The sequence below is a fragment of the Bison bison genome, unplaced genomic scaffold (genome assembly GCF_000754665.1).
Source record: "Bison bison bison isolate TAMUID 2011002044 unplaced genomic scaffold, Bison_UMD1.0 scf7180017864180, whole genome shotgun sequence".
NCBI classification, from domain to species: domain Eukaryota; kingdom Metazoa; phylum Chordata; class Mammalia; order Artiodactyla; family Bovidae; genus Bison; species Bison bison.
In genome coordinates, this window is record NW_011494752.1 from 174,947 (window position 1) to 193,809 (window position 18,863).

General features: G+C 46.8%; 2 protein-coding genes and 1 pseudogene across 3 annotated transcripts in view; all 3 read right to left on the reverse strand.

Moving 5' to 3' along the window:
- The window catches only part of IFI35 (interferon-induced protein 35), a 14,998-nt gene extending 1,377 nt beyond the window's left edge, over nt 1–13,621 (reverse strand). Inside the window, exons 1-7 of one of the 2 annotated variants that reach the window (XM_010842475.1) lie at nt 13,442–13,621; nt 1,548–1,637; nt 1,113–1,260; nt 936–1,042; nt 648–834; nt 446–552; nt 1–216 (exon numbers count right to left, since the gene is read on the reverse strand). In XM_010842475.1, coding sequence (XP_010840777.1) covers nt 25–216; nt 446–552; nt 648–834; nt 936–1,042; nt 1,113–1,260; nt 1,548–1,637; nt 13,442–13,510 — 900 coding nt within the window. In that variant the 5' untranslated portion in view covers nt 13,511–13,621 and the 3' untranslated portion in view covers nt 1–24. Of the gene's footprint in view, nt 217–445; nt 553–647; nt 835–935; nt 1,043–1,112; nt 1,261–1,547; nt 1,641–13,441 lie in introns of both variants that reach the window. The other variant, XM_010842474.1, reaches the window with a different exon arrangement.
- Nucleotides 9,342–10,730, reverse strand: LOC104990774 (annotated as a pseudogene).
- Nucleotides 13,622–15,450: 1,829 nt separating the features above from the next.
- RPL27 (ribosomal protein L27) lies at nt 15,451–17,828 on the reverse strand. Its single transcript, XM_010842477.1, has 5 exons — nt 17,722–17,828; nt 17,398–17,480; nt 16,306–16,475; nt 15,652–15,762; nt 15,451–15,537 (listed from the first exon to the last, which is right to left on the reverse strand). Exons 2-5 carry the CDS (start codon nt 17,476–17,478, stop codon nt 15,489–15,491), a joined length of 411 nt encoding a protein of 136 aa, XP_010840779.1. The 5' UTR covers nt 17,479–17,480; nt 17,722–17,828; the 3' UTR covers nt 15,451–15,488.
- Nucleotides 17,829–18,863: the final 1,035 nt, after the last annotated feature.

The following is an 18,863-nucleotide window of genomic DNA, read 5'->3' on the forward strand; positions in this document are numbered from 1 at the left end:
GGGCTTAATGAGTAGGGCAGGCTCCTAGCCTGACTTCGAAGTGAAGACTGCCAGGCCCCGCTGTCCCGGGGGCACGACTGTCACAGCTTCCACCTCCCCGCCTCCACGGGTGGGTTTCTGGAAGTGGATCTCCAGGACGTCTTGTAGCTCCGGGCCATCCAGGACATCAGGAATGTTGAGCACCAGCACTGACTGGGGCACAGGCTGGGGCCTGACCTGGAAATGGAGCCAGGAGATGGGTAAAGGCTCATGTGGGCTGGGCTTGGGGAGGGGCAGAGGTCGGGGCAGGTGGTGACCCTGGGAGTATGGGAGGGGGCAGGAGGCCTGGAGAGGTGGGAAGCGAATGGGTCAGTGGGGTTTTGGGGCTGTGATTCCCTCCTTGGGCAAGTTTCTGGCATGCAGACAGGTGGCCTGGCCCAGTCCCCATCTTCATCTTCCCACTTACCTCGGCCTTCTGGATTTTCCCGCTCATATAGGGAGAGACTCTCAGACAGGACTGCTGTTTACCCAGTGGCACCATGAACTGGCCCATCTGGCACAGGTGCTGGGCCACTGCAGGGACAGGGAGCGGGAGACCTTCAGCATCCAGGGCTCTCCCTTCCCATGGCCTGATGCCCCGGTTCTCATCTCACCAGCAAAGCCCTTACCTCTGTCCTCAGTAAAGCCCAGCATGACACCCCCTTGCAGCAGTTCCCTCATCTCCACGTCACCACCTCCATTCTTGGTCTTGCCAAAGAAGATCTCCAGCTTGTCCAGCAGCTCTTCCTCACTTAACTTGAGCCCAGGAGGAAACCCACTGACCAGCACTCTCTGGTCATTCATCTGGCTGGACACCTGGGGAAAGACAGGAGGAAGTGGTCCCAGGCACAGCCCAACACCCTTGTGTCCAGTGCCTGGGGCCCCCCGCAGGTCCTAAGGCCCTGCCACTCTGTCACCTGGATGGTAGTCAGCATGGGTAGCTCCAGGGGCTGGACTTGAACCCTCAGCCGGAACCCTTCCACATTGATCTGATGCTCCTTTTGCTGCAGCACCTGCTTGGCCACTGGGGAAGGGGAGCAGAATTGGTCCTAGGAAGCCTCCCAGCCTCTCTCCCCGGGTTTCCTGGAGCTCACCATTGGGGTCATCAAAGGTCACCAGAGCAGAGCCTCCAGGCAGAGGGTAACAAATCCGCACATGGGAAACCACAGACTTGGCCATTGCCTTGCCCTCCTCAAAGTGTCCTCGGAACACCAGGGGGGACTCGGGCACAGGGAATGGGACCTGCGGGTAGGGGAAAAGAGGGTGATGCAGACTTCAGTGTTGGGGAGAGTCCCCAACTCCCTCCCAGGAGGGAAGCACCCCCGATTATATGTGACTGATGCTGAGTGCCAGGGATTCATCCTGAAACGAGAGCTGGGTGAAGAAGTGGAGTAAGTAAATAAGTGGATAAGGATACACAGGAAATGGCAGAGCAGGAGTGAAATTACAGAGTCAGACACGACTGAAGTGACTTAGCAGCAGCAGCAGCAGCAACTTTCTCTACAAGGCCACAGCCCCTCGAAGCTTACCTTGTCTTGGGGGCAGTCCCTGAGATTCCTCTGCAGCTCCTGCAGCCTCATCTTTAGTCTGGCCTGTTCCTCCTGAAGGGCCTGGAGAGCCTGCTGGAGCAGAAGGGAACAACCAGAGAATGAATGAGCCAGGGGAAGGGTGCCCTGCTCTTCAGGACTCTCCAAGAGCAGGGCTGATGCTCAGCCTGAGAACAACCCAACCCATTTACCCTGGCCTGGGCTTGTCCTGGCCCAGCTTGAATGCCCTCATCTGCCGCTCTCAAGGGCAGGAGACTTTGCAGCAGCCATGGCTGGGTCATTCCTGGAGCCCTAGAGTTTAACAAATGCTGATCAAGGGACTTCCCTGGTGAGTCCGGTGGTTGAGAATCCACTTTCCAATGCAGGGGACGTGGGCTTGACCCCTGGTCTGGGAACTGAGATCCACATGCAGCCAGGAAACTAAGCCCACGCGCCACAACTATTCAGCTTGCATGCACCGCAAGCAAAGACCCAGCACAGTCCAAAACAAAACAGAAAACATCGATTGAGCTCCTGCTATGAGGGACTGGGCATGACACAGGGCAATGGAAGACAAAGGTCCAGCCCTCAGGCCTGTATAAAATGGTACTCAAGACAGTTCACAATCACACAACTGATGGTGGAGGACAGCAGGAATTTGGAGGAGGGACAGTCCTATAGGGGTTAACACAGCTAGGGAGACCTAGAAGAGGAATAAGGGCTTAGAGTTTTAAGATAAGACTATCAGCTAACATTTATTAAGCACTTACTGTATATCAGGCACTGTGCTAAGCCCTTTATATGAATTATATCACTCACATCTTGCAACACCTTATTAAATAAATACACTCTTGCCCTTATTTTGCAGAGGAGGAAACTGTAGTTCAGAGAGATCAAATGACTTGCCCACAGTCATCTGGCCCTAGGCAGTCTGACTCCAGACTCTTAATCTGTGCTTTACAGTGAAGAAATCAAAGTTAGAATAGGGGAGTAATTTACCCAAGATCTCCCAGCCTGTCCCATGACTGCCACCCTTTCCACTGTGCCAAGCAGCCTTTCAGACTGGGCGTGATTTGGGGCAGGTCCAGAGAGAGAGCAAGAGCTGACAAATGGCTAGGGGAATGACACCAGGGATGGGAATAAATGCACCTTTGTTTGTGGATCGCTCACCCTGCAGTTGGAAGCCTGATAAATAAGGTCAGCTCAGGGAAGTGTGATCTCACTAGGAAGGACGGGACTCTGTCCTGGCCATCTCTGTGTCCCCAGCACAAAACAGGCATTCAGTAAATTGTGTGTTGAGTGAATGAATGAAGTGAAAGAACGACATAACAGAAGCATATTACAGAGGGTGCTGAATCATTCAGGGTGAGTTCACTCTGTTTTAAGCAGACAAAACCTAGGGTTTGATCAAATAATGCTGGGTAATGAGTAGTGAGAAATAATCAGTGATTCTCAGAGACAGCAAGATGACATCCATGAGTCAGGGGAGCCCATGTAGTGTCATGTGGAGAGGTGGGAACTCTGACATCTGGAGACAGCATGTCCCCACTAGAGTGGCAACCCCATCTTGGCTCTAGCCAAGTTTTCTTCACATGGAATGTGGTTTCAGTATCCTATATCTTCCCATTTCTAAGGGAAATCAGAAACCTGGATTTTTTTTATTTGAAAAAGATGGCTTGACTTAAAAAAAAAATATGACAAATAAAATGCGTTTTTCAATTGAATTCAGTCCTTAACCTATCCTCTTTGTACTTCTGCTTTAAATCTTGATCTAATTATACATATTGTTTGAAAACCTAATAATTGGCAAGGCTATTCAATACGTAGCTTTAAATAAGTAAATTTATTTATTTTTAAAAGCTTCATAAATACAATTTAAAAAAATATTCAAAAAGGAGAGTTTATCAACAGGGAAATGGAGAACTAGTGAAGATTTCTGAAAGGGGGAGTGAGATGATGGATACAGTGTTTAAAAGAGCTCAAAAAATGGGCAGAAGACCTATATAGACATTTCTCTGAAGAAGACATACAAATGGCCAGGAGGCACATAAAAAAAATGCTCAGCATCACTAATTATTAGAAAAATGCAAATCATAATTACAATGACCTCAGATCAGGTCGGAATGGCCATAATGAAAAAGTCTATGAATAATAAATGCTGGAGAGGGTATGGAGAAAAGAGAACCCTCCTGCACTGTTGCAGGGAACTTAAACTGGTGCAACCAATATGGAAAACAGTATGGAGGTTCTTTGAAAAACTAGAAATAGGGGCTTCCCTGGTGGTCCAGTGGCAAGGGATGTGGGGTGATCCCTGGTTGAGGAACTAAGCCCATGTGCCGCAATTACTGAGCCCTTTCGCCACAACTGGAGTCCGTGTGCCTCAGTGAATGATCCTCATGATGCAAGGAAGACCCCATATACTGCACTAAGAACTGACCCTGATGCCGCCAAGAAATAAACAACTAAAAACAGAGTTACCCATATCATCAAGCAATGTTGTTTCTGGACATACATCGGGAAAAGATGAAAACTCTAATTTGTAGAGTTTTCACTGACACATGCAGCCTAACGTTCATTGGAGCACTATTTATAATAACCACGACCTGGAAGCAAGTTAAGTGTCCACCAATAGATGAATTCGGATAAAGATGTTTTATACATGCAATGGAGTATTAGTCATAAAAAGAATGAAGTAACGCCATTTTGCAGCAAGATGGATGGACCTAGAGATTATCACACTAAATGACATAAATCAGATGAGAAAGACAAATATCATATAATATCACTTACATGTGGAATCTGAAAAAAAAGATACAAATGAATTTTTGACAAAGTGAAGACAGACATAGAGAACAAACTTACAGTTACCAAAGGAGGAAAGGGGTGAGGGAGAGATAAATTAGGAGTTTGGGATTAGCAGATGCACATTACTATGAAGAAAATAGATAAACAACAAGGACCTCTTATATCACACAGGGAACTCTATTCAATATCTTATAATAACCTGTAATAGAGAAGACTCTGAAAAAGAATATGTATATATGTATAAGTGAATTACTTTGTTATATACCTGAAGCTAATATAACATTGTAAATCAACTATACGGAAAAAAAAAAAAAAAAGATTTCTATCTGACAGTGATGGCAGGATGAACTGGAGCAGCAGGAACTGTGGAATGAGGAAACAAACCCAGATTCTGCAGCTCTAATTCTTACAGATGTGACAGGAGCTGACCTGAGCCTCTGGCAGTGGGTACAAGGAACACGTGTGTGTGAGTATGTCCCTTGAGGAAAAGCCCCCAGACTCTGGATGTTGTATTAAGGAGACAGAGGGGACAGACTGGAGAGACAGTGCTGAGGTTGCACCTGGGTGTTCAAGGGTTTGGTATAATTTCATTGACCCAACAGGCAAGGGAAGAGAGCCAGTAGTTATTGGGGACCTGCTAAATGCCAGGCACAGTTGGAATCCATCCCATTTAAGTATCATAAAACTGCTTCCTATCTCCAATTCCCAGTGGAAACTTCAGACTTTTCAAGGACAAAAAAGGCTGATTATAGTGATTTACTTGAATTCAGGACTGCCCTGATAGCTCACTTGGTAAAGAATCCGCCTGCAATGCTGGAGACCCCGGTTCAATTCCTGGGTTGGGAAGATGTCCTGGAGAAGGGGAAGGCTACCCACTCCAGTATTCTGGCCTGGAGAATTCCATGGACTGTATAGTCCATGGGGTCGCAAAGAGTTGGACACAACTGAGCAACTTGCACTTGAATTCAGCTATACATGCTATTTATTTCTTTAACATTATAACTTGGTCCCTAAGTGGAAGCCAACACCCGTCAGGTGCTCAACTGAAAAAAAAAATTGCTGTCCATTTTACATTGAGCTTATTGAGACTGTAAATTCTGGATACTTAGGAGTGAGTTAATGATTTGAGGTTCATTTGACTACATGCAAACATTCTTCAGAATGCTGAAGCTGAAGCTCCAATATTTTGGCTCCCTGATGTGAACAGCCAACTCATTGGAAAAGACCCTGATGCTGCGAAGGATTGAAGGAGAAAAGGAGAAGAGGGAGGCAGAGGATGAGATGGTTGGATAGTATCACTGATTCAGTGGACATAAACTTGAGCAAAACCGGGAGACGGTGGTGGACCTGGAGGCCTGGCTTGCTGCAGTCCATAGGGTCGCAGAATCAGACATGACTTAGGTACTGAACAATAACAGCAACAAATGCATTCTCCTCCTTATTTGTGAAGTTTAGAACCTGACCACCCCTACAATAAAATCTCATGCTGTCTGTGTTCATCATAGCAGTAGTGGCAGGCAGTGTAACGTGACAGTTAAGAACATAAATTCTGGAGCCAAATCTCCAGGACTTACATCCAGCTGTTCTTACTACTGCAAGACAATGGGCAAGTTGTTTAACTCTCTGTGCCTTGGTTTCATCTATAAAATGGGAATACCAATTTCTACCTATGTATAATTTTATTTGTAAAAGTAGTTTCTGGCATCTGATGAGTGCTATGTTAAATGTTTTGTATTTAATAATCCCCATTTGATAGTTGAAGAACCTGAGATCCGTTAAGGTTAAATAATAAGGGGAGTTTCCTGGTGGTCTAGTGGTTAAGATTCTGGGCTTTCACTGCCATGGCCTGGGTTCAATCCCTGGTCAGGGGACTGAGATCCTCTAAGCCAGTGGTCCCCAACCTTTTTGGCACCAGGAACCAGTTTCACGGAAGACAATTTTTCCGTGGACTGGGGAGGGGGATGGTTTGGGGACAATTCAAGTGCATTACATTTATTATGCACTTTATTTCTATTGGGGCTTCCCTGGTGGCTCAGACAGTAAAGAATCTGCCTGCAATGCAGGAGACCCGGATTCGATCCCTGGGTTGGGAAGATCCTCCTGAAGGTGGGCATGACAACCCACTCCAGTATTCTTGCCTGGAGAATCCCATGGTCAGAGGAGCCTGACTGGCTACACTCCATGTGGTTGAAAAGAGTCAGACATGACTGAGTGACTAACACTATTTCTATTATTATTACATCAGCTCCACCTCATATCATCAAGCATTAGATCCTGGAGGTTGAGGACCCCTGATATAGATTTTCTGCTCTGCACCATGCAGTCCCATATTATAGACTCTGGAGACATAGCAATGAAAAAAAAAAAAAAGGAAAATATGTTCCCCCTTCATCTGGTTATGTCCTAGTGCAAGTCATGCAGTGGGACCAAAAATAACAAAAAAGACCCTTAGTGGGCAAAAGTGAGTCAAACCCAAGGCTGTTGAAGACACATGGTGGCAGGAACAGGATTTGGTGGATCGGACTCTGGGTTAGAACAGTATGTAGATAGAATAATGATAGAAGCCAAGAAGATGGAAGAACTCATCCAGAAACAGAATGAGTGATCTTTGGGACAGTGATCTTTGGATCCCCGGCAGTCCAGTGGTTAAGAATCCACACTTCCACTGGAGAGGGCAAGGGTTCGATCCCCAGTCAGGGAACTAAGATTCTGTATACTGTGCAGCACAGCAGAAAAAAAAAAATCTTCGAAGATACCTAGTCAGTTTTCAGGAAAGATAAATGAACGCAGAGGATTCTCAGGTGGCCCTAGGGGTAAAGAAACCACCTGCCAATGCAGGAGATGCAGGTTTGATCCCTGGGTTGGGAAGATCCCTGGAGGAGGAAATGGCAACCCACTCCAGTATTCTTGCCTGGAGAATCCCATGGAGAGAGGATCTTGGTAGGCTACAGTTGCAAACTCTTTGCATAGGGTTGCAAAGAGTCAGAAACAAATGAAGCAACTTAGCATGCACGCACATAGAGGAATGCTGAGAGGAAGAAGAGGGCGTGGTCAGGACAGGCCAGGGCCAGAATTAGGTAGTGTCAGAGACACAAAGGAAGAAGAAAAATAGAACAGCAAAAGAAAAAGAGGGCTACAGGGAAGTCCCCTCCCTCATATGCTTCCATATTCACTCATACAACTATCAACTACGAGGCACTTCTTTGTGCTGGACCCTACTCTAGGCTCTGGGGATACAGTAGTGACCCAAACAGAGAAAACTTCACTGTGGAGCTTTTACATTCTAGGGGATGAGCCATATGTGTGTGTGTGTGTATTTGTGCTCAGTCCTATCTGACTCTTTGCGACCCCAAGCACTGTAGCCCTCCAGGCTCCTCTGTCCATGGGATTTTCCAGGCAAGAATATTGGAAAGTGAAAGTGTTAGTTGCTCAGTTGTATTTGACTCTTGCAACCCTATGGACTGTAGCCTGCCAGGCTCTTCTGTCCATGGGATTGTCCAGGCAAGAATACGGAGTAGGTTGCTATTTCCTTCTCTAGGGGATCTTCCCAACCCAGGTCTCCTGCATTGCAGACATATTCTTTACCATCTGGCCCACCAGTCATTTCCTTCTCCAGGAGATCTTCCCAACCCAGGGATCAAACCTGCATTTCCTGCATTGGCAGGCAGATTCTTTACCATTGATATAGGCCATGAGTATAAACGTGAGAATTATCCATGCAGAGATATTTAAAGTCACAAACTAAATGAGATCAATAAGAAAGGGTTCAAGTGCTGATTTCTGGGGTATCCGACACTAAGAGATCGGGGAACAAGGTAGAACCAGCTGAAGAGAATGCAGAAGAGAGGCTAGTGAAACTGGAGGGAGAGCAGGCATGAAGAACAACACGTTTAAGGAGGAAGAGCCTGGGCTGGGCACAGTGCTGGTAACAGGCCTTCTGCCAGGAGGCATGATAATGACCTCTGAGATTGAACAAAAAAAACCCCCCAAAACAGTCCTGCTTATCATAAGGAAATGGTCGGCACACACACAAGGATAATTATTGTAGCCTTGTTTACAACAGAAAAACAAAAAAAGAAATCTACATGGCCAGTAGGAGAGAAACAATTCAGTATAAAATATTAGGTGCTATGTGTTTAGTCTGTCTGTTTGTGACCGCATGGCCTGTAGGTCGCCAGGCTTCTCTGTCCATGGGATTTTTCAGGCAAGAACACTGGAGTGGGTTGCCATTTCCTCCTCCAGGGGATCTTCCTGACCCAGGGATTGAACTGGCATCTCCTACATCTTCTGCATTGGCAAGAGGATTCTTTACCACTGAGCCACCTGGTAAAGCCCATATAATATATTACATAGCGATTAAAACACATAGTAATGAGGAACATTTAACATGAAATGCTCACAATAAACCAAAAAAGCAAAATATAAAATTGCCTATAAATATTCACCCCACTCCAGTACTGTTCCTGGAAAATCCCACGGACAGAGGAGCCTGGTAGGCTGCAGTCCATGGGGTTGCAAAGAGTCGGACACGAGTGAGCAACTTCACTTTCACTTTTCACTTTCATGCATTGGAGAAGGAAATGGCAACCCACTCCAGTATTCTTGCCTGGAGAATCCCAGGGATGGGGGAGCCTGGTGGGCTGTCATCTCTGGGGTCACACAGAGTCAGACATGACTGAAGTGACTTAGCAGCAGCAGAAGCATTCTTCCTAGTCTGTTGATTTTAAACATTTTAACTCATGAAGATATTTATTAAAGTATAGAAATGCAAAAAAATTATTGGAAGATGGACATCACAGTGTCATTAATAGAGGTTGTCTCTCAGCAACGAATTTAGGGTGATTTTTTTTTTTTTTTGAACTCTAATTCTAGGTTTATTCAACACAATTCTTTTACTCTACTCAACAAACACAACATTATCTAAAATGCTACAAAGTTACAAAACTCAAAACAGAAAATTTATAGTACTGACTGTACAATAAAAGCCAGAAAAGCCATGCACACATTGCCAAGGTAACCTGCAGGACCACCACGAATACCAACACAGTGGGGGTTCTGTGGTGACCTGGCACACCTGGCTCTCAACTTACCAGTTTCAGAAAGAGAGGGAGACGTGGGGGGTGGTGTGCACGCACACGTCTAAAAAGAACCATTTGGGTAGATAACTGGAGATATCTTAGCCTAGAGGTCAGAAGAGGACTCAAGCAGGGGAGCAGGGCCAGGCTAACAGGAATGGCCGTTGTGTAAAAGCATGTCCTTTCCTGTGGGACTCCACAGGCCTCCAAGTCATCTGTCGAATGGGAAGACGTGCTCCCACACTGGCATTGACCCATCACTAGGAGCCCCCTGTTCATCTCTGCTGGCTTTGCCACCGAACCGACTCTCAGGAACTAGAAATGTGGAAGCTTTCTAGCTAGAAAACAGGAGGGGATCTTTATAAGCAAGTTGCTAACCAAACCAAACCCACAACACTCTGCAGCGGGAACTCTGCTGCCCCAGGAACATCTCAACTGCTCCCTTCACCTTCCAAGTCTGCCCCTGAGGAGGGATTTCTTTCCTACCAATCCTTCTTTGGCTAGAAAAGTGACAGAAGTGAGTTGGATGGGGTAGAGCTTCAGTGGCCCTGATTATCGGGAGGAGTTGGAACTAGAGTGTCTCCTGTCGTGCGGCAGCCCTGGGAGAATGGGATTGTGGGAGCGCCAGGGACTTGCGCCTGTCAAGGGGAACATGACTTTCTCCTCATCCCTGGACCTGCGCCATGTGGGAAGCAGTAGCAGCATTCTTCGGGGGCGGGTTGGAGGGGGATTTCCTGGGGGTTGGCCAAGGTCAAGGGGCCATAGAAGCAGTAGCTGTGATGTTCTGGTCATTGATTTATTCTCTGTCCATGAGCTTCAGCACCTTCTCAGTCTCATGTGGATTTTCAAACTCATGCATAGGCACAGCCTTTTAACAGATGGGGGTGGATGCTTTCTACAGGCATATGTCAATCATTTTAATTTTCCCAGAAGTGGAGAATATCTTCATGATGTGATCCTTGATCACATTCCTGGTGAGCCTCCCCATGTGTTCTTTGGTGGGTTTAGGGGAAGGGTTCTTTTCCTTTCCATCTCTTTCAGCTGGTTTACATTTGGAGCATGAACGCCACCTGTTGTCATGTCTGTGCCAAGAAGGACTTGGAGAGCCAGAGGAGCTGCTGGAGCTGGAGCTGGGGAACATGCTGGAACTTCCTGAGCCGTTTGATGCTGAAGATGAGCTGGAGCCACTGATGGAGACTGTGCTGGTGCTGGAGCCCAGACTGGAGGCAGAACTGGACCGAGACCTGAAACTGCTGCTACCACTGGAAGTGTTGTGCCTCTTTTGACTTTTATCTCTGCAGGGACATCACTTTGCCAACAAAGGTCCATCTAGTCAAAGCTATGGTCTTTCCAGTAGTCATGTACAGATGTGAGAGTTGGACCATAAAGAAAGCTGAGCACCAAAGAATTGAGGCTTTTAAATTGTGGTGTTGAAGAAGACTCTTGTGAGTCCCTTGGACAGCAAGGAGATCAAACCAATGAATCCTAAAGGAAATCAACCCTGAATATTCACTGGAAGGACTGATGCTAAAGCTGAAGCTCCAATTGGCCACCTGATGTGAAGAGCTGACACATCAGAAAAGACCCTGATTCTGGGAAAGATTGAAGGCAGGAGGAGAAGTGAGTGACAGAGGATGAGATGGTTGGATGGCATCACCGACTCAACAGACATGAGTTTCAGCGAACTCCAGGAGATAGTGAAGGACAGAGAAGATTGGCGAGCTGTGGTCCAGGGTCTATGAGGTCTCAAAGAGTCGGCCACTGCTCAGCGACTAAACTACAAATGATTCTTCTTGCTTGACTCCTTGATGGCCCTTTTATCTTTAGACCCATACTTGGACTTTTCATCTGAGTGAACTTTGCATTTAGTAGAAGGCGCCCTAGTCCTGGATTTCATATTATTTTCTTTGACTCCTAGTAAGCTCTTCTTACTATACAGAGGGATAAGATGGTTGGATGGCATCATCGACTCGATGGACATGAGTTTGAGCAAGCTCCAGGAGTTGGTGATGGAAAGGGAAGCCTGGCATGCTGAAGTCCATGGGGTCGAAAAGAATTGGATATAACTGAGCGACTGAACTGACTGACTGAAGCTCTTTTTTTCCAGTTCCGATGAAACCATTCCCCCTTCCTGAGGTGTTCAAAGCAGCAGTGGTGGTCTGACTTATCCGAACTCTCACTTCTAACTGGAATCTGAGAAAGGATCCCTAATTGACTGCAATTTGTGCCAAAGTGCATCATCTTCGCACCACTGTGGCTTCCTCCTGCTCTCAGGGTGATTTTTCAAAAATACAGTTTCCTGAAACTACCTTCCTTATTTCCTGTTTAAGAGGAAAGTCCCTCTAAGAGAGTAGTTTTAGGACTTCCTTGGTGGTCCAGTAGTTAAGAATTCGCCTGCCTGGGATGAATTGACAGAGTAGCATTGAAATATATACATTATCATATGTAAAATTTGATAGCCAGGGGAAATTTGCTGTATGATGTGGGGAGCTCAAATCCCGTGCTCTATGACAACCTAGAGGGGTGGCATGGTGTGGCAGATGGGAGCGAAGTTCAAGAGGAAGGGGACATACATATACTTACGGCTGATTCATATTGATATATGATAGAAACCAATACAACATTGTAAAGCAATTATACTGCAATTAAAAATAAATACATTAAAAAAAATCCACTTGCCAATGTAGGGGACTCAGGTTCGATCTTTGATCTGGAAAGATCCCACATACCTCGGAGCAACTAAGCCACAACTACTTGGCCTGTGCTCTAGAGCCCAGAAGCCACAACTACTGAGCCCATATACCTAGAGCCGGTGTTCTGCAACAGGGAAGCCACTGCAATGAGAAGCCGGCATCCCGCAACTAGAGAGTAGCCCCCCACTCACCGCAACTAGAGAGAGTCTACTTGGAACAACGAAGACCCAGCACAGTCAAAAATAAATAAAATAATTTTTAAAAGAGAGAAAGCAGTTTTAGCAGAGTGGTAGGAGTGAGGTGGGGGTTAATCAAGATCGTCCTGGGGAACTAGGGTTCTGAAAAGGTTGGTAATGTTAACAATAATGAGCAGGTATTGAGCACTTAGTATATGCCAAGCAGAGTGCTCAGTGTTCACTGTGTATTTTAGGGATTATGTAGTTTAATTCTTGCAGATAGGTATTCTTCTATGGAAGTGTTACTGTTATTCCCACCACACAGATAAGGGAATAGGACTTAGATTGTAAGCATTAGAGAGGCTAGTAACTTGCCCAGGGTCACACAATCGGAGGAACCAGGCTCTGAAACCAGTCAGGCTGCCTCTAAAGTCTGTGGTCTTTCTTCCTACATTTGAGAGGCAGATGAAACATTTCCAAGCAAGAGATCTGTGTAACAGATGGGGTAGTATGAGGGTGAGAAAGGCTGAAGAATTTAGATGAGATTCATTCATTCAACAGGTGTTTACTGAGTGCCTACTGCATGCCAAGGCACTGGTGATCAAAGTTGGACAGGCTGAAACTAAGCAGAGGGCTTAGTCTACCGTGAGTAGGGGCATTCATGGGTTGGGAAAGCGGAGACCAGAGCAGAAACGGGTTGTGGGGTGGGGGTTAGGTCTCAGAGGAGGAACACTTCTTCCCCTCATCCTGAAGAGAGTCCTAGGTTAAGCTGAAATGGAAATGTTAAGGAGGGGAGGAATTTTTTAAGGAAGATCTCAGGAGATGAAGGTGTGAGCAATTCCTGAATTTTTAGGGGTCACATAACCCTTTTGAGTATACAATGAAAATGATGGATTCTTTCTCCCGAAAAATGCACATCCACACAAGGAATTCATGATCTCCTGTGGTGCAGTTTTTAGAACTGTCTCTGAGGCAGTTAGAGGACCAACACCCTAGAGATGTCCCAGCCGGTCTCTCCCTAGACCTTCTGCAGGTCTAAGAGACTGGGCAGGAAGAGGCTTGCTTGCTAGACTCTGAGAAACCAGTAGATTCCTGGCCAAAAGGGGCGCTCTTCTGATTCTTCCCACCCCCAAGACCCTCCTCCTCACCGACATAGTCTGGGATCCGGTTGGCAAGAGGTGAACCTTCAGAGCTGGGCACACATCAGCAGAGTCCATAGGAACTAAAATCTTGCTTGCACTTTGAGGAGCTTTGGTCTCACCCACCAGAGCCTGGAAGACACTTCTTCCTTATGCAGGCTGTTTGCTTTCACTTTCTTTTCACCGAAGTCCCTGCCCCTCCCACATTCCACCCCGGGTGGCTTCCTGGTCTTCAAAGTCGACTTCCCCCAGCTATGAGGCCTCGGGGAAGTTACCCTACAAGCAAATACAAACTGAATGCTGGCCCATTCCTTCCAGCGTAGCAATCTCAGTACAGGCCTATTCGTAGAATTTTGTCTGCTTTGTTAATGGCTTAGAATGTTACCCAGAACATGCAGATGTTAATTGCAACCATGATAGATAAAAGCCCCAAGTTTGCCAAACTGTGGTTAATAGCCAGCATTTGAGTGCTGTTACATGTCCAATTCTGCTTTTCATGTATTAACCTTCAAAACAACCTCTCAAAGTTGGTTTTATTTTTTCCATTTTACAGATGAGATTCTAAACTTGTAGACACAATATAGAAACTTGCCCAAACTCCCACTGCTAGAAGTGATACAAATATCCAAGTACTTGAATTTTTGCCACAGAGGGTTTATATTTTAGTTCCATTTGTGACTCTTGAGTAGGCAAGCTGTTGACACTTACTGGAGACATCCAGGGCTTCCCTGGTGGCTCAGATGGTACAGAATCTGCCTGCAATGCAGGAGACCTGGGTTTGATCCTTGGGTTGGGAAGATCCCCTGGAGAAGGGAATGGGTCCCCACCTGTATTCTTGCCTGGAGAATTTCATAGAGCCATCCAGCACTTAAGGATGCAAGTATAATTAAATACTGGATTGAGGTTGAGGATGAGTCAAATGCAAGTATAATTAAATACTCCAGGATGTCTTCTATTTTCACCCAATCCAGGGTTTCCCACTATTTTGGGCTCCTTTCTCAATCTCTCTACCCCTCATGTAAGTATGCCAAGTTTGAGGCTTGGCAAGTAGGCCCATTTGAATCCTAGTCCATTTAGTAGCTTAGAACCAGCTTAGCTAGAGAGCCTATTTCATGAGTAAAACCTGGTCACAGTTAAGTACCCAGTGAGAGGTGCAATGTCAGCTAAAAGGGCCAAATGCCTTTTCTGCAGTACAGTGGTGCCAAGTCAGAGCCTAAACCCCTTTCCTGCCAGACCATTTGGGATCTCTCCCTCGTGCAACCAGGAATGGCGGCACTGTGGCTCAACGCTTCATTGCTGGTGTCCGTCCCCATCTACAGCAGTTCTCCAGTGTGCTCCTCTTCCAAATAGCACTTGAATAATTTGGCACATGGGGAAGGCAATGGCACCCCACTCCAGTACTCTTGCCTGGAAAATCCCATGGACGGAGGAGCCTGGTAGGCTGCAGTCCATGGGGTCGCTAAGAGCTGGGCACGACTGAGCGACCTCACTTTCACTTTTCACTTTCATACATTGGAGAAGGAAATGGCAATCCACTCCAGTGTTCTTGCCTGGAGAATCCCAGGGATGGGGGAGCCTGGTGGGCTGTCATCTCTGGGGTCACACAGAGTCAGACATGACTGAAGCGACTTAGCAGCAGCAATCTGGCACAGGGGTTCAACAAACCACAATTCAGCAATTCTCAATCCAAAGGAGATGGTGTGCTCTTAGAGGGGTCTTCGGATGTTATAATGTGTGTGTGTGTGTGGGGGGGAGGGTTCTCTAAACATGTAATGGGGTGGAAGCCAGGGAAGCTTAAACAAGTCCACACCTAAAATTGTCCACAGTACCTCTCCTGGGGAAACAGTTCAGTATCACCTTTTACCCATTCATTCAGACCATTAAAGGATTATGAGGCTGAGGACAGAAGTAGCCCATGTCTCATAAAAGCAGACATAGCTTTTATTTTACATTTTCCCACAATCCCTCATCCACCAATGTAATTTCCCAGTTTAATAACACAGGAAACAGAAGACACGTGAACTTTTTAAAAATATTTTTATTAACTGAGACAGACCTAAAACCGCAGCTTCTGGAAGAACCATTTGTTCTTGCCCGTCTTGTATCTGGAGGGGGGAAGAAAAAAGACACAAATGAGAGGAGGAATCACAGAAGACAAAACTGTCTTCATGGAGGACAGTGAAACCATACTCCCACATTCACTGCCAAAGCCTTCTTACCTCTCCTCAAACTTGACCTTTGCCTCTCGTCGGGCCTTGCGTTTGAGAGCAGGGTCTCTGAAGACATCCTTGTTGACAACAGTTTTGTCCAAGGGGATATCCACAGAGTACCTGGGGACAATGGCAGGAAGGTAGGAGCAGCCCACAGGCCGCCAGGGCCGTCTCCCCTCCATCCCACTCCTGGGACATTGGCATGTTATGGCCTGACTCTACAAGAGTTATCATCAACACTGGCTAAAGTCGCAATGATATTTTCTGGAAACACCCAATTTTAACAAAATCATCTATACAGATTCAAGCCACTGATAAACTTCATGCTTCCTTCTCTCAATTTCCCACAACAACCCTATCCTATACTATTATCCTTGAGAGACAAAGAGGGCAGGCCAGATCCTGTGTTTTACTGTGGCTGGAAACAAATGGGACAATCTCTACTTAACACCTAAGCTTGGCCAAGTCAGGCAAGACACTTCAGAAGTGTTTTCACAGGAAAAGTGAACAGTAGAAGAGGCAATACTAGAAACCACTGCCAATGACAAATTCAAAATGATGTCTCTCCCCACACTACAGTGGCTACCAGGTTGTCATCTTATTCAGTAGGGCAGAGAAGGGGAAAAGAGAAGTCACTTTCATTTCCATTCTTGAAATGCTCACCTTGTGGGCATGAGGTGATTATAATTATAAACTTTCACAAAAGACTTGATCTTTGACCTCTTGGCAATTTTCTTCTTGCCCATGGCAGCTGTCACTTTGCGGGGATAGCGATCAATTCCAGCAACCAGAGCGTGGCTGTAGGGTCGGTCTGAGGTGCCGTCATCAATGTTCTGAAGGAGCAAGAATTACATGTTACCAGCCATTTAGGCCCTGTGCTAGAATAACCCTGTCCCTAGGCCTCTCAGACCCACTGCTGTAAAAACCACACAGCAAACATTCTAAGTGCTATGCTAGATGCCCAAAGAGTAACACTGAAAGGGGAGGTATCTTTCCCACTAGGAAAAATCTGGAAGGGTGCTTGGGAAGTAAGAGACTTAAATTCTAAGAGCGAACGATTATAATTAGTGATTGCTATATGTCAAGCACCAGTTCTCAGGACTTGATGTCTCTTAATCTCCTCCAGGACTGGAACGGGTAGAGGCAGGACGCCAAATCTGGCCGTCTAACTCCAAAACCAGCCTCAGGGAGATGGAGGAAGGGGAACCAAGGGCGCCCTGGTCAAAAACAGTGGTGTACGTGACCAGAGCTTGGGGAAATGTCATAAAAGGCTGGAGACGTAGACAGAAAGCAAACACCGAAGAGCTAGGTTATGTTAAGTGACCATTTGGACTAGAAATGATTTCTCCTCTTCGTTTCACGGAGTCCCTGCAGCGGCACTTACTACCTGCTTGACCTCAGGTGAAACTCTATACCTCTAAACCTCTGCAGTAGAAAGCAACCCTACAGTAACTGTAAGGATTGGACACGACACCTATAAGACAGTGCCACGGACCAAGCAAGAGTTCATAAACGTTGGCCATTACTATTATTAAAAGCCTCTTTGACAGAGGACAGCGTTAGGTGTTAACTATCCAGTTCAACTCCCGTTTGTTTATTTTGGGTCATTCTCAAAAGGTCTCATGCATTCACAAACCCCCCGCCCCGCAATGCTCGGGGAGAAAGGCCCCCAAACTAGGTCTTGAATTTCAAGCTGCCCGCCAGCCCAGCTCATTCACGGGATACAAAGGCGCACAGGCCCGGGGGGGCTGGTACCTTCACGATGACCGCTTTGCGTCCGGAGTAGCGACCGGCCAGGACCAGCACCACCTTCCCGGGTTTCATGAACTTGCCCATTTCTGCAGAGGAAGGAGAAGGGGTCGCTCAGAAATCCGCCAGCTCAGGCTGTGGGCCCCGGAACTTCAGCTGCGCTCACTGTCGTCTCGGTTCAGGTTGCCTGCGGGCCCTGCTCGCAGAACAGGACCTGGCAGGAAGCCGCTAGAGACCGAGGAAGGGAATACACCACGCACCACCCCGCAACTCGACCCCTAGGCCGCGGATGGCGGCGGATTGCAAACCCCAACCACAGCCACTACTCACCGGCAGCTACCACTTGGGACTACAGCAGAAAGGAAGAAAGGGCACTTCCGCTAACCTTTCACCCCGGGGAGCGTGATCTCACTTCCTGTCCCGCCTCCTTGGGCTTCTCCCCGCCTCTTCCGTGGCGCTTAGAGTCTATGTTGAAGGAGGAAGAAGCTCTTGAGAGGAAAGCAAGATCTGGCGGCTCGTTTATTCAAATCAAACTTTATCAGCAGCTCCAACAGTAGACGGGGCAAAGGAATTTTGTCTCCCGAGGAAGGCTTTTCAGATGGACACAGCCGCTCCGCTGCTCCATTTGTTGTACGTCCTTTCTCTGGCGCTAGAGGGTGGGGAGACACAGTTTGAAATTTTCTTTTTTGCCTTGGAAGAATCAGAAACAAAATAGGACATTTATTAGTGCCAACTGTGTGCACTCTTAGGCATAATGACGAGACGAAGATCAAGCAAACGAGGGTGCTTGCCCTCAACCTTTAGAGTTTAGCTATGTCAGAACCCGACTAAAGTAAGTGAGAGGGTGAAAGATGATCATGGTGATGCTAGCAGCTGCATGCCTTGTGTCAGGACAGATCAGATCAGATCAGTCGCTCAGTCGTGTCCGACTCTGCGACCCCATGAATCGCAGCACGCCAGGCCTCCCTGTCCATCACCAACTCCCGGAGCTCACTGAGACTCACGTCCATCGAGTCAGTGATGCCATCCAGCCATCTCATCCTCTGTCGTCCCCTTCTCCTCCTGCCCCCAATCCCTCCCAGCATCAGAGTCTTTTCCAATGAGTCAACTCTTCGCATGAGGTGGCCAAAGTACTAGAGTTTCAGCTTTAGCATCATTCCTTCCAAAGAAATCCCAGGGCTGATTTCCTTCAGAATGGACTGGTTGGATCTCCTTGCAGTCCAAGGGACTCTCAAGAGTCTTCTCCAACACCACAGTTCAGAAGCATCAATTCTTCAGCGCTCAGCCTTCTTCACAGTCCAACTCTCACATCCATACATGACCACAGGAAAAACCATAGCCTTGACTAGACGAACCTTCGTTGGCGAAGTAATGTCTCTGCTTTTGAATATGCTATCTAGGTTGGTCATAACTTTCCTTCCAAGGAGTAAGCGTCTTTTAATTTCATGGCTGCAGTCACCATCTGTAGTGAT